Genomic DNA, 15,123 nt, shown 5'->3' on the forward strand with positions numbered 1-15,123 from the left:
AGGGTCAGGTAGAACGCAGAGGATGGGAAAGACTTTCCTCTTCCTGAAGCCTTAGAGAGCTACTGCCAGTTGGAGCAGTCAGTGCTAGGCTATTTCATGTGTCTGACCTTTCTCCCTTGCCCATCTTCCTACAGGCCATCTCCCGCTTGTGTGAAGACAAGTATAAGGACTTCAGGAAATCTGCAAAGAAACGGTCAGTCAGTTCGGACAATCTGACTGTAGTTAGGTGGTCACCTGCGATTATCTCCTAATGTTTGAAGTCTTGGATAGTCTCAAAAGTACTGTTTCTATCATCAACTTTGGGAGGGAGGGGGTTGTTATTCCCCCCCCTCGTTCTCTCCCCCCTTCTCCTTATTCTTGTTTTTAGATCTGCCTTTACAGTGCCTCCCCTGTTGCGTAGCACACAAGAATAAATATATGGACAGGAGAGAGACGTCAGTACATCGGGAAGAACTTTGGAAGAAAGCTGGTTCTGTTGTTTTGCTGCAGATTTGTCCTTTCTTATGTGAGGAAAAGGCAAACTACATACATATGCTTGGAAGAACAGAAAAGCAAGTGTGTGTGTTATTAAAAAGAAAAAGATCCTCAGCAGAGACAACGGCATGGGAATTTTAAAAACACACCACAAGATCGGCTTGGAAGAAGCACTATGAGAGAGGATTTTGAAAGTATTTCACTTTCTCTTCAGTGTTTTCTATTGGTTTTCTGGGTTTTATATCTTTTTTCATTCGCCCCTTGCTGTTTGTCTGGGAGTCGCTTTTCCTGCTTCTGCAAAGCAGCAAGTATGAAGAAGGCAGTACCTACTGTAGCTCAAGCCTCTGAACCAGACACCATCAATTTTCTTCTCTCCCATCGCCTGCCTGCTACTCCATCCACTAGGCTTCCCTCCATAAGCTGTTTTACTAGCCTTTTCTCCCCCTTAATTATTATGCATATTTTGTTTCTCGTATGCCTTTATTGTATTTTTTGAAAAAACAAAATTTTGACTTGATTTCTAGTGCTGAACCAAAAGTATACAAAAAAAAAAGAAAAAAGATCAGGTGATTGTTTGGAATTCTTTCTTTTTTTAATTTATAGCGACCGTGTCCATGATGCGTTCCCACAGGTTGCATCTCAGATACTGGCTGCTTCATAGTATATGTGGCTGCATGTGCCTTCCTATGTTCTTTGGGATAGTTTTATTTTTCCTTACTATAAAGTTATGGTTGTTGGAAGGATCCAGGTGAGAGTGGAACTTGGGCCAAGGAGGTGAAATTTGCATTGGATGCAGTAGTCCTTTTTTGTGTTTGCAAGTTTTTTCACAGCATTTAGAGATTTAGCAGAGATTAAGTGAGAGAGAAAGTGGGAGAGAGAGAGAGAAACTTATTTTGTATGGCAGAGACAGATGATTTCCTTCACTTCCTGGTTCAATGTTGCAAGCAATAGCCTCAAGTTTTTTATATGTTTACTTTAAATGGAAACCAATCTGTTTGTATAAAATACAAAAAAAAGAAAAAAAGAGAGTTTTTGTTCTAGTGGAAAAGGGTCCGTGGAAGAAGGAGGAGGAGGAGGAGGAGGAGAAATATATATTAATTTTACCAAGTGTTTTGTCACAGGTTAGATTTCAGAATAAAAACCGTTAAAATGCATTTTTCAGTGTAGGTGCTTCTAGAAATTTAAACAAAATGCAAACTGTGAAGAAAATTTTGTTGCTTTGTTGATTATATTGTACTTCTGTTGTTGTTACTACTGGTTCCCAGCATTCTTTTCCTTAATGGGATAAACGAGTTGAATACCTTTTTTATATAAAGCAAATGACGTTATCTCTGAAAAAAAGGAAAGGAAAGGGGGAAAACCCTTGTGCTCTATATAAGCATCTAAGAATTATTTTGCACATTTTGAGAAGGATGCCATTTTACGATGCATAAGGCAAACAAAAACTAAAATCAGTTGTAAGTTCCGTGATATTGAAGCTCCACAAATTCTCCTGTGCAAGCCACAACGAAATAGACGAACCTCGTCTTCGATGTGTGGCACTTGCTCTACATGCACTACTCGAGTGAAACCATACACAGCACATTCCACCAGAGCATCTTCTGCAGAAACTCCTATTCCAGATGTGCACTTGCACCCCGCTCTGCTTGGGGGTTGTGCAGGACAAGCCTTCATCATCCTGCGCTACTAACAATTAGCTTCAGTGTTCGCTCTTGCAGGAGACATGCCCTTACACATTTCTTTATCTGGTCTCATTGAGCCTTAAAACCCAAATTAGGAATTGTTTACTTGACATTTCCAACCCAACTGTTTCATGTTACAAGAGCACATCCAGGTGGCTCTGATTCTGGGGAGCACGAGCATGCTCTCTTTGCTTCCAGTCCTTGCAGGATGCCAAAGAGGAGGTACGTCTGCACACCTGAAAGTTTTTTTCTCGATTTCTTCTACGAGAGCTCCTGTTAATAAAGAGGCAACCGAGCAACTGCTCCCTACTGGTGTGAGCTGCTGCATAAGAAAGAGAAAGCGCTTAATTATCTCGTGTGAATTCATGTTTCCATCTGGGGATCTTGACTAAGGAGTGCACGTTAGAGTGGCTTAGACATGCTGGTTCCCAGCAGGCCTACAGTCGAGGCTCTATCACCTACAGCCAGCTCCCCAGTTCTGGGTAGGCAGGAGACCTTGGTTTTCTTAGGACATGAATGTGGTCCTTCATATGGTGGACTTGCAACTCCTGCCAGCCTCAACCAGCATGGTCAGGAATTATGGGAGTTGTAGTACAATATTAGAAGAGCCCCAGGTTCTCTTCCCTTCCGTAAGACACTTACCATGCTACTAGCTTGGTTCCACAGTGCCGAATCAGGAACGCAGAATGATGCTCCCTCTGCGTTCCCTAAATGTGCTTATGACCCCAGAGCATTAAAGGTTTTTATCAGACAACTGTGTCCTTGATTATGCTATCTGCCTTAAAAGGGTAACACACACTGATGAGGTTAAATTGCTAATAACTAAGAGTTTTCTACTAACATGTATTACATGACATGAAGGTTTTGCCCATCTATGTCCCCCAATCAGTTTAATTCCCATTACTTTTGTTATTGTTGTTGCTACTATTTTTATTACTGTGCCAATATAGCGAAACTTCGATTCTATCAAGTTTTGAGGGTCCCCCTTTTGCCTTTGCCCTTTTCCTTGACTAGAATGTTTCAAATTTAAAAATTCTTTAAAGAAAAGAGAAGAGCGAGAGTGGAAAAAGGTCAGCTTCTGTTAGAATTGGGTTACGGTGCCTCTCCCAATAGAAATGTGATTGTACATGGAGTTGTTTTATCAACAGTCTGCAGAAAATTTTGGGGCTGACTTTCTAGCAAGCACAGTTTGCAATGGGTATAGGACAGCCTTCCCCAACCGAGTCCCTCCGAATGCATTGGACTACAGCTGGTTTGGACCAACAGGAGTTGTAATCTAAAACATCTTGAGGGCAGCAGGTTGGGGAAGACTGGTGTAAGGGAAGATCAGAAAGAGAGCAAGGTTTGCATTATGTAAAGTTCTCAATGCATCTACTATAATTTTGTGAAATTTATTAAACAACTTTAAAGATTGTATAGTCTATTTATTGTAAAATTTCAAGTGGATTCCGTAAAACCTGGCTCAGTCTTGTTTAGACTATATTGGATATCGTTTTAGCCTTGTGCACTGGATTCTACCTCTGTATAGGAGAATTTTCCATATTCTTCAATTAGTACTGATTCTGTGATTTAACTTGGTTATGTTTCTTGCACTAAAAATTAAAAAACGAAACAAAATCTGTTAAATGTGGGTTTTATTTTTACTTTTGTTAATTTTACATTTTTGCAGTACTTTGAGCATTATTTTTTTAGGGTTCTTCTCTGTATGATTCCATAAAGTTTACTGTTCCTAGGAGATCTGTTTCCCTTTCATCAAAGGTTGCTAAAAACTGCTGAAAAATTATGGCTTGTTAATATTACCCTGTGTTTTCAAGCTGATTCATTGCCGTGATTACAAAACTGTGCCCCTATAGCAAAAAGCAAACCCCATTATGCACTCATAAATTTGATCTGTTTATTATTCTGTTTACACCCCACCTTTCCTCCTAGAAGCTCACTTCTTCCTCTCTCTATTTTATCCCCAAGTCAATCCAATTAGGTAGGTTAGACTGAAGGACACTGACTGAACTAAGGTTGAGTGGGGATTTGAACCCTAGTCTCCCAGATCCTAGTCCAATATTCTAAGCATCACACCACAGAACTGATCTAAAAGGACATTGCTTTGCAAAGAAGCATTGGCAAACAGCAGAGCATTTAGATAATTGTAGACTCCGCACTTGCTGGTTTTACTGGGAGGATAGAGCTTTTTAGATAGTAAAGTGCATTACCTTGCTTACTTCAAAATGAGTTCAGCAAGTTCAGGTGCATTTGGTGCCCCCTGTCCATTCTCCTGATTGGGACCCTGGTCTTCTGCCCCAAAGTGGCACCATTGTTTAACACGTGGTCCTGGCGGAGCTGGTGTTGGTCTTGGTGGAAGCTTAGCACGTGGTATTGGGGCAAGTATTTCCATTTTATAGATATGAAAAAATGCTTGCAAAGGTATAGGGCATGGGTAGGCATACTAAGGCCCAGGGGCCGGATCTGACCCAATCGCCTTCTAAATCCGGCCCACGGGCAGTCCGGGAATCTGTGTGTTTTTACATGAGTAGAATGTGTCCTTTTATTTAAAATGCATCTCTGGATTATTTGTGGAGCATAGGAATTTGTTCATTTTTTTCCTCAAAATATAGTTCGGCCCCCCACAAGGTCTGAGGGAAAGTGGACTGGCCCCCTGCTTTAAAAGTTTGCTGGCCCCTGGTGTAGGGAAGGAACGTCTGCTGAAATCTCAGCAGCAAGAGAGGAGGCTGAATAAAATGTCCGGTGGTTGGAGGGGGGGGGACTTTTGTGCCCTGTGAGGCTCCATGGCTCTTGCCCATGACTACCAAATCCAGAATAAATGATGCAGAATGGTGAAAATTACTGTGGAGAACAGGCCTTCTCCAGCACTTGCAACCACAGAATCCTTTCCCTCTCTTCCCACATCTCCATTGGAGTTGTCACCCTTGGTCTAGAAATTGGGGGTGGGGGTGGGGAACCCTGCCTATCTCACCTTTTGCTCCCCTTTCCATCAACCTGAAAGAGTGGATAGATTTTGAACACAGTTTTGAATCCTGCATTCCCAAAGTTTCCTTTTGGCACCACTGGAAGACGGATAAGCAACATGAAGAGTAAGGTGGCCCCTATCTCTGTGTTTTCGTGTCCTTAATGTGGTCTCTATGCAGTCTCCTAAGACCGTCAGAAAAGAATTAAGGGGAAAGGTGTTTGCTACTTTCTGCAACAGGGGAGGGACAAGAATGCCTCTCGAAGCATTGGATGTTTATTTGCTGTGATCCACACACTCGCAGTCCTCTGTGTGTGACTACTAAAAGAACAGGCAAAATTATAGGTAAGTAAACCTGTTTCATAGCACCAGTTTATTATCGTCGCTTTGGTCTCCGTGCCCTTAGTTGAAACGCAGCCTCTGTTTGAGGATATCACTTTTTCTTGCCAAAATCCAGCGGCCCATCTTGCCACCATCTCTCTTTCTCAAATGGCTGGAGGGGGTGAAGCACACACAAAACAGTATCTTCATTCAGTAACTGAATAAACAGATTTGAGCTTTGTCTTTTAACACGGTCACTGGAGAAACCCAAGAATGTGTAAAGGATTCTTATTTTAACTGCAGTGGTGACTTTTATTTTATTTTAAAAGCAACTTTAATAATGCACCTACAGGACACCCCCCCCATTGCCAAATTAAACGCTTGGTGAATGCTGCAAAGCAGAAATGTGCTTGGGCACCCTCCTCTAGTTACTGCATGGAGAAATGCCATAAAACTAAACTGAGGTGCTACAGTCTCAAAGCCTAGGCCAGCAATTCCATTCAGGCGAGGGAATGGGATGGTGGAGGAAAGACTGATCATTCCTTCTGTGCCAGCTCACTTGATTTCAGCCCTGACTACAAAGGAAGGAAAGTCTCTTCCTCCGAGGCCAACATAGAAATGTGGTGAGCAGGTAGATAGACAGGATAGAAAGTGAACTGCCTTAAAAACTTCCTGTATGGCCTTTTCTTCCTGTATGGCTGTCTCCCTGGCACAGGATGGGGATGAGGTGAGGGAAAAGAGGTATGGCTTGCAGGAAATGGGCTATGGGAGTGCCAGGGACTGGAGGAAGAGCCATGGTTATCCAGATTACGTCTATGGGCTGGAGAGCCTCCTTGCCTGCCATAAGGAAATACAATGTGCAATATGAGTTAAGAACGGCACCTAACAGATTTTGTTAATCAATTTTGTAATATTATTTTTTTCTTCCAAATTCTGAACTGCCTTTCACCCAAACAAATCCCAAAGCTGGGTGTGTTTGTATTAAGGTGACAGGCTGAATCGATTTATTACGGTCACAGACCAGAGATCCGGACATATACAGCAATAGAGAACATGTAAATAAAAATAGCTTAAAATTAAACTCCCTCAGCTAGAACATGGTAAATAATGCAGATGTAAAACCATTGAAATATGTATGTGGCAGGTTGGATCTAGACTTAGTCCAGGCATCCCCAAACTTCGACCCTCCAGATGTTTTGGACTACAATTCCCATCACCCCTGACCACTGGTCCTGTTAGCTAGGGATCATGGGAGTTGTAGGACCAAAACATCTGAAGGGCCGCAGTTTGGGGGTGCCTGACTTAGTCCTACGTTGACTAGATCCCATTGAAATGACTCATTCCACCGGATCTGCTCTTTTAAGTATGATGGAGGCTGCAATCCTAGCCCCACATATCTGGGAGTATGTTCAATTGAATTCAGTAGGGCATACTTCTGAAGAGACACAGTTCAGCTAACAGTTGGGGAGTGCTGACTCTGTCGCCCCCATCTGCCGCCAGAGGTGATTGCCTCACTTTGCCTAATGGTAGGGCCAACTCTGCCAATAGCTATCTATGGAAAGTCGAAAAGCAGGGTGTGAATGCAATATCTCTCTTCCATTGGTGTTTCACGGGGTCTCCCACACTGCCTCTAATACTTGAGGTAATATATAACCCACCATGACTAGTGGGCATTGACATGCCTTATCATCCATAAATGTAAGCACTCCCCTGCTAAAATCCCCCTCCGATGTGGTGTCCACCACAGTCGTAGTTGTAACTAGGCACAGTGTGAGTGAATAAATATTTCATTTTGTCTGACCTGAACCTTCCGAAATTCAGTTTTAGTTGGCTGGCCCACCAAGTTTTATTCTTTCTCCGTGCCATGTATAATTTTATATACCTCCCATTAATTTTCTTTGAGGGGCGGAATGTGTGAGGAAGGAGGATACTGTCAATGATGTTTTATTAAATGATTAAAAAATAGGTTTTGAAGATAAAAGGTCCAAATTTCAAATAAAATTGTTGGAAGGCAGAGTGAAATTGTTATCGAAAATGTATAATTTATTGTTAGAATGGTTCACGAAGGAAGAAATGACAAAAGAGGTGATGATAAAACGGGCAAGAGATTTTGGGTACAATATTGAATATGATGCGTGGTTGAAATTGTGGAATCAAACATTGAAATTTACTGCATGTACTGCTTTGAAAGAAAATGTAATGAAGATTATGTATAGATGGTATTAAACACCAGTAAAATTAGCTAAGATGTATAGAATGAGTAGTAAATCATGTTGGAAATGTAAGGATAAAGATGGTGAATTTTATCATCTGTGGTGGACATGCGAAAAAGTAAAAAGATTTTGGGAAATGAATTCAATAATGAATTGAAAAAGATTTTTAAGTATACCTTTCCCAAAAAACCTGAGGCTTTTTTATTGGGACTAATGGGAGAGGAGATTGCAAAAGAAGATCAAAAAGTATTTTTGTATGCAACAACCGCGGCTAGGACTTTATTAGCCCCAAAATGGAAAATACAGGAGTTACCTCACTATTGAGTGGCAGACGAAGATGATTGACTATGCAGAGTTAGCGAAGTTGACCTGTGGGATCCGAAACCAGGGAGAGACAAGGTTCCAAAAGGAATGGAGTAAAATTGTGGACTACATGGAGAAAAACTATAGAAGTTTAAAGACACTTGCAGGACTGGAAAAAAAATTCCTATGAATTGGTTTTAATTAGTTGGACTAAAAAAAAATGCGAGATAGGAGCAGAAAAGAAAACCGAATTATGGGAGGGAGGGAAGTCAAAGCTCGGCAGAGCAAAATGAACTAAAATAGGTGAATAGAAGATAAAACGAAAAAAAAATGTTTTGTTTGTTTGTTTGTTGTTATTTGTTGTTTTGTTGTTTGATGTTTATTTGGAAATGTAATAAAAATTATCTTTTTAAAAAAGGAAGGAGGATACTGTATATTATGAGCACCTCTGTGGAAGGCATTCCACACAGACACACTTTCGCCGCCACTTCTCAGCATTCGTGCTTGTAAAGACCAGGCCGCCCAACGCTGAGGAAGCAGGGCAGGTTTCATGTCCCCAAGTTCAGGGCTTTGTTGTCCCGCAGGAATAAATTTCCCGTTCATTTACTGAGGAGAGATGAAATAGGAATGTGCAGAGACACCACTGATTTCCGTTGGTGACGCTACCGTGTGTCCAGCTTTTGGAAGTGGGATTTTATTTCTCGCTTCATATGGCGCTGCTGTAGAGGAAAATGCCATTCGCAGACATAACACGATGTTTCGGTATCCTCTTTCCTCACGTTATCCATTTTTATCACTTGTCGGGGGGAGAAACAAAGCCGCTTCTATTATTTCTTCCACTGCTTGATTTCTCTTTCACCACCGAACTATCCCAGCAATTTCAGGAGGCTGGAATGCCCCGGGAGAGTAAGAATAGCCGACAATGGCAGAGATAATTCCTGTTGCCTTTTGTCTTCTTGCAGTTGTCGGAGCAGAGGTAAGAGCAATCAATAGGACTGTGAAGTTGTGGTATTTAGCTGGGTCTCCTAAAGAAGGCTCGTTTCTCTCTGCAGAGGATTTTGTTACTCCTGTTCCTGGCCGGCTCTCGAATGTTTTTTGCCCTCTCTGTTTAGATCGCTGTGGTTTTTGAAAATGCTCAATTTTTTCGTATTCCTTCAGTAAGTGGGGGATCCCTGCAACTGAGTTCAGACATGGAATGTTGGGATTCAGTCGGCTTTTTAATCATTGCTGTCAGCTACAATGTGACAATTATTGGTGAGTATTGAAAACAAAAACAACGACCACATCTTAATTTTTGTTCAGAGTTGGCACCCGGTTCCTGGAAACTTGTGTCCTGGTTTTTGTTTTGTGTGTGTGTATTTTTGGCTGTTTCTATAATTCACTCATTTGCATTTTAATAACATTTGGTTGTAAATGAAAAAAAACTGCTTGATATTGGTGTTTGACTTCTATCCTTTATTTAAATTTTAGGGCCGTTTTTGGTCTTTCTCATTAGCTGTTTCGAGGCTTTTTTTTCAGCCGGAACTCACTGTAACTCCGTTCTGGCACCTCTCAGATGGGCACCAATGCCATTATAGCAGAACAAGGGAGGTGTTCATGGGGAGTTCCGGCACCTCTTTTTTTTAGGAAAATAGCACATGAAGACAAATTCAGATGCAAGAGCATGAACTTATTATGCCTTGCATGATAGCCTAGTTACACTTTTATTAAGCAATAATTTAAACAGTGCAGATCACAGATGAAAATAAGGAGGCTTCTGGAAGTAACTTAATGGGCATTGGCTGAGCCAAGTTCTCACTGAGTCCTCTGTTTGATTTTCGAGGCCAATAGCTAGTATGTGTACATCTGGTTCCCCCCTTTAACTTTGCACTGATCGAAAAACTTGATTCTGTCAGTCCTCTTGGTGAGAGTGATTTTTGTGGGTGTTAATACTCACATTGCCTACAGCAATTTGGGGTGAATAAATTAATGAAGGTAATTGCTAAGCTCTTAATGGGTTCAATGCTTTCTATAATTGGCTCTTCCTAGAGCTGAGATGCCTTGTGTTCCCAAACCTATGAGCCGAATTCTTTTCTTTTTTTAAAAAAATTATGTATTTATGATACATCTTTTTTTCCCTGGTTTTTTTCCTCTCTCCCAGCAAATGGGGCTCCACCCTCAAGGTAGCAAACAAGCAAGCAAGAACAGTACTAAGAGTGCATACCAAAAACTTTGCCTTTCCTCTGTCTCCATCTCTCCTCTCTTGTGATGAAAAGTTGGGCTTGATGGCCCTCCGGTTTCTGTCTGTGAAGAACTTCCAAGTCTTTGGGCAAAAGGCCATAGTTCAATGGTAGGGCATACTACTTTACATGCAGAATGCCCCCCAGCTTCAGTCCCCAGCATCTCAGGGCTAAGAAGGCATCCCAGACAGCTGCTGCCAGTCAGTGTGAACCGTACTGAGCTAGATTAACCAATGCTCTCATTCAGCATAAGGCAGCTACTTCTGTTCCTATGCTTTCAAAAAAAAGGGAAGGGGGAAAAGCTCTCAAATGTTCACCTGAGGTACAGCATCCACCTATGCTTCAAAATTGTGAAGCCTCTCCTGAGAAATGTTGCCAGGTGTTAGGAGAAATCCTCAAATCACCTGTAATAATAGCAAGCTCTGTTATCTGAGTGCTGAACCCCAGATAGCCAAAGTGGCCCATCCATGACCAGAGGTGCCAGAGGAACTGCAGGAGGCTCAGAGGAACCCCAAGGTTTGCAGAGGTATTGAAAAACCTTCTGAAAAGAACATTGAAGTGGGTGGTGGGGTGGACGGAACACAGGCCAATGAGGACAGAGCATGTTGTAGTCTGACAATGTCATGAGTCGCTTGAGTTGAGGAAGGCTGATAATCTCCGATCTTCAGTTCATTTCTCAAGGATTTCTACATTATGCACCTCAGTCACTTTCTGCCATGCGAGTACGAGACGTAAGTGAAAAGCCTTTCACATCCCTCCGTTCCCAATGTGAACAGCAACAGAGCCTTCACAGAATTTATCATCATAGAATTTATCATAGAGTTGGGAGGGTCCGTGAGGATAATCGGGTCCAACCTCCTGCAATGCAGGGATCTTTCGCCCAACGTGGGGCTCGAGTCGGTGCCTCTCAGCTGTTGGCTCCCATATACGTGACAACAGAGATAAATGGTTGTGATCAGCATGGAATATCTAGAGCAGGCATCCCCAAACTTCGGCCCTCCAGATGTTTTGGCCTACAACTCCCATGATCCCTAGCTAACAGGACCAGTGGTCGGGGGAAATGGGAATTGTAGTCCAAAACATCTGGAGGGCCGAAGTTTGGGGATGCCTGATCTAGAGTAGGGTTACCATACAGCTGGAATTTCCAAAACATAGCTGGAATTCGGCAGTCGGAAACCGTGTCTGGGCAGAAATCTCTGGGGAAATCCGGATGTATGGCAACCCATGTCGGAAGTCTAGATTTTGACGAATTCCTTAAAAATAGCTCAAAAACTTAAATTTTGAAAATAACAACACCTCAACCACTTTTGTGTTCAGTTTTTGAAATAGGGCAATCCTAATCTAGCCGCTTGCCTGCAAGTTGGCTGGTTGGCTGGTGGAGTGAGCCAATTGGTGCTGGTGTGTGTGTGTGTGTGTGTGTGTGTGTGTGTGTGTGTGTGTGTGTTACTAACCAGGGTAAAAAATATTCAGGGATTCTACAATACGACACAACTCCTTTAGCGATGACATGTCTACCTTTGTTCTTCCTTTCTAGGGAAGATTTGGTTAACTCTTGTGATCCTGCTGAGGTTTATGGTGATATTCTTAGCAGCATACCCTCTCTACCAAGATGAGCAGGAACGCTTTGTCTGCAACACTTTACAGCCAGGGTGCTCCAATGTGTGTTACGACATTTTTGCTCCCGTGTCCCACTTTCGCTTCTGGCTCATTCAGACCGTGTCCGTCTTGCTCCCTTACGCCATCTTTGGCGTCTACGTATTGCACAAAGTGTGCAGGCAGGTTGTGAAGGCACATTCTGCAGCCTACCGTCGCTACAAAGAGATCAAACCTTCGGCGGGCGGAAAAGTCGCAAAGAAATCGACCAAAGGGAAAAGGAGCGGAGTCAGCTATGCAGGAAGTGAAATGGCTGTTCCTGATTTTTCCAGGGCGTATGCAGTTCACCTTCTTCTGAGAATATTGACAGAGGCCAGTTTTGGAGTGGGCCACTACTACCTCTTTGGATTCTTTGTCCCAAGACGTTTCTCCTGCAACCAATCCCCTTGTTCGAGTTACGTGGACTGCTACATCTCCAGGCCCACAGAAAAATCCATCATGATGCTTTTCATCTGGGGGCTCAGCAGCGTCTCGTTCTTCCTCAGCCTTGTTGACCTGGGCTTCGCCTTCCGAACCAACGCCGTGAGGAATCGGAGGAAGAAGCTGCTGTCAGAAGGTTTCGCGGCCGGGGAGAGATGCAGTCCTGGCCTGCTGCACCAAGGTGACAAGCTAAGCAACGATTTGCTGGGGGGCCAAGGCAATATCGCTGTCATTGACAACTGCGGCAACTGTTTGCTTGGCCGAGAGGTGAAGGAAGTGTGCTCGTTTCAAGCTGTGTTCAATCCTCAGCAAAAAAATGGCCCTAACCTCAACAGCAGCAATGGCAGTAACAAATCGTGTGTTGGAACTGCCCACCAAGAGGGCAAAGGGGTGTCTTTCCATGACAGTGAGCAGCCAGAGATCTCGTGTGAGCAACTGAGATTCGAGCAGCCGCCAGGCGTTCTCAAAGGAGCGTTGGTTTTTAAAACCCTGGACGGGTGCCGTTATGGAGCCCATTCGCCTGCAAGCAGCCACAAGCCCTCCGTTCATTATTCTTCCCTTGAGAGAAAGGCTTCTGATGTCCAATCTGTCTGCAGCAGTGCTGGCTGCTCCAGATCCAAAAAATCCGAATGGGTGTAAAATGTCAGGATAGAATGGCAGGAGAACTACCACCAAACACTCCCAAAACTGCTTTTAATCTAAAGAACAGTGTAGGAATAGTCTCCTTGGTTGAATATTATTGCCGTTCTGTGCATGCAGCTAGATGGTTTATTTTCTTTTACTAGGGAGACTCGCTAATGAAGTGTGCATGCATGCTACATCTGGAGGTGCTTATTTATAGATTTTGGTCGCAAGCACAGAGTATCTAAAGCAAAAGGGGAAATAACTAAATCTTCCCACATGTTTGGAATTGGATGAGGGGGGCAGCAAGGCTCTGGTTGCTGGATGTGGCCCCTCCATCACCTGCATTGGGAAGAGGGCCTGAGGAGTGGATCCTGCTCTGCACAAACAGGCTCCTCATGCGATTCAGAAGCCTGTACGGTTGGGGTACAGAGTCACACAGGGAACCTGTGCATGTTGATGGGGCTCCCATCGTCAGATCTTTCTCCCAGTGCATGGATGGGGGACTGGTGCTGGTGGGGACCCAAAGCAGAGGTGAGGAGGTAATCATAAAAGGGAGAGCCCCTGTTAAGAATGAATGAATGTGCATTTTTGAGGCAAAATTCAGTACTCTGAGAATATTGGCTTGTGTGTGTGTGTGTTTTACCAAAAAAGCAAAACAAAAACCCAACATGTTTCTGGACTTAATGATCACAAGATAAGCTCTAAAATGCAGATTTGAAATATCTGTTGAATTCTCGTAACTCCAAAGTGGTTTTAACAATAATGTTTGTGGTCTTTACTGCTCTGCCTACCTCTCTCTTTTGCATCTCCTCCTCTGAACAGCAGAAATAGAATAATAATAATAAATAAGTAAGCAAATCCACACACCAAGACATGGATCATGGAGTCGCATAGCTTGGATTACCCTTGTTCAAGAAGCTGGTTTTTAAAAGGGCCCATTCACTTTCAGGGAGGGGTTTAGGATGTGGGGGTCCCAGGATGTCTTGATTCCTCTGATGGAACTTGCATGCCTTTTGGTGTGAGATTTGGCTTAGTTGCAGAGAAGTCATTGTAAGCAGTATGTTTTGAATGCTTAGTAGCAGTCCTTTTATTTTCAGCTTTTGACCAATTTAGAAGTGTATACATGGCAGCAGCGACAAAAGGAAAGTTGCCGGGGGGGGGGGAGAGGAAATGCCCCATGTTTGTTTATGTCCATTCATCATTGCTCATTAACCAACCATTAAAATATGTGTACAAAATGTGCATTGACAAATGTTTCATTCATTTCCTATATATTCCGACATTCACAATTTCAGATTTCTTTTTAAAATAATAATAATTATTTATTAAATTTATACACTGCCCTTCATCCGCAGATCTCAGGGCAGTTCACAACATAAAACAAAACATTTCTTCACTCATTCTGGAATCACTTAGGCGTCAGAAGACATACCACTTTGTACTTAAAAAAAAGAAAAGAAGAATTCATCTTGAAAAGTGTGTGTTCTGTAAAAGTGCAGAGAATGTAGTAGATCAGTACAGAATACGGATTGCTGCAAACGTCAGCTTTCATATTTGAAAGAGTAAGCATCTAATCTTCAGCATTTGTGAAAGGTATGCTTGAAAGTGTGGGGGCAATGCCTGCTGAAAAATTCAAAATTTAAGGTTGGTATAAAATGTCTAATGGTCAGAGGTCATTTGGTTCAGTGCTCCAAATGGCAACATATATCTTCCAAACCTGCATTATGACAATTGGTTTGGTTGCAGGACGTCCAACATTGACAGAAATATATAGCTGTGGAGTGGGGTTATTCTGAATCTGATAGCTCAGCCCTATTTATTTTTCTCTTGCTAGAATTTTGGAAAGTTTTGCTTCTGATCCATTTATCCCCAAAGTGTGCTAGAAGTGCAATTGCAGGCCTGCCTATGCTATTAAAATGAGACCTCCCCTTTAGTACAATCATGTAATTGACATATTGCTCTCTAGAAGAATTGGAAGAGTGTAATATTTAAACCTTGGTATTGCAAATAAATCAGGAGATCTTTAATTTCAATGGGTCTACTCTTCGTATGGCTAGTATTGGATGCAACCCTTTACCTCCATGTTGTTCACCCTAAGAACTAGAAGATATTTTAGCAGAGTAGAAGTTGTTGAACATGTTCTTGCTTCATTGACAACTGGATGCATACAAAGGTTGGCCTTGATAAATTCTACAGCATTGCAAGCTGCCCAATGTTTTAGGATGAGTCTGATAGACCAGGGTGTGAAAGAATGG

At 42.6% G+C, this 15,123-nt stretch overlaps 2 protein-coding genes across 2 annotated transcripts in view; both read left to right on the forward strand.

The window, feature by feature from the left end:
- The window catches only part of CCNY (cyclin Y), a 111,796-nt gene extending 108,014 nt beyond the window's left edge, over positions 1-3,782 (forward strand). Inside the window, exon 10 of the mRNA XM_035130426.3 lies at positions 135-3,782. Coding sequence (XP_034986317.1) covers positions 135-251 — 117 coding nt within the window. The 3' untranslated portion in view covers positions 252-3,782. The remainder of the gene's footprint in view (positions 1-134) is intronic.
- Positions 3,783-3,932: 150 nt separating this feature from the next.
- On the forward strand, positions 3,933-14,159 carry GJD4 (gap junction protein delta 4). Its single transcript, XM_035130425.3, has 2 exons — positions 3,933-9,206; positions 11,706-14,159. The coding sequence occupies exons 1-2, from the start codon at positions 9,143-9,145 to the stop codon at positions 12,881-12,883; spliced, it is 1,242 nt and encodes a 413-aa protein (XP_034986316.3). The 5' UTR covers positions 3,933-9,142; the 3' UTR covers positions 12,884-14,159.
- The last annotated feature ends 964 nt before the right edge of the window (positions 14,160-15,123 follow it).

The sequence above is a fragment of the Zootoca vivipara genome, chromosome 11 (assembly GCF_965207765.1).
Source record: "Zootoca vivipara chromosome 11, rZooViv2.hap1.1, whole genome shotgun sequence".
Lineage (NCBI taxonomy): Eukaryota > Metazoa > Chordata > Lepidosauria > Squamata > Lacertidae > Zootoca > Zootoca vivipara.

Excerpts from the sequence above, each read along its gene's own strand:
- GJD4 (XM_035130425.3), top strand. The coding sequence starts at position 9,143 with ATGGAATGTTGGGATTCAGTCGGCTTTTTAATCATTGCTGTCAGCTAC. Across the intron at positions 9,207-11,705 it reads CTACAATGTGACAATTATTG|GGAAGATTTGGTTAACTCTT; the intron begins GTGAGTATTGAA and ends CTTCCTTTCTAG.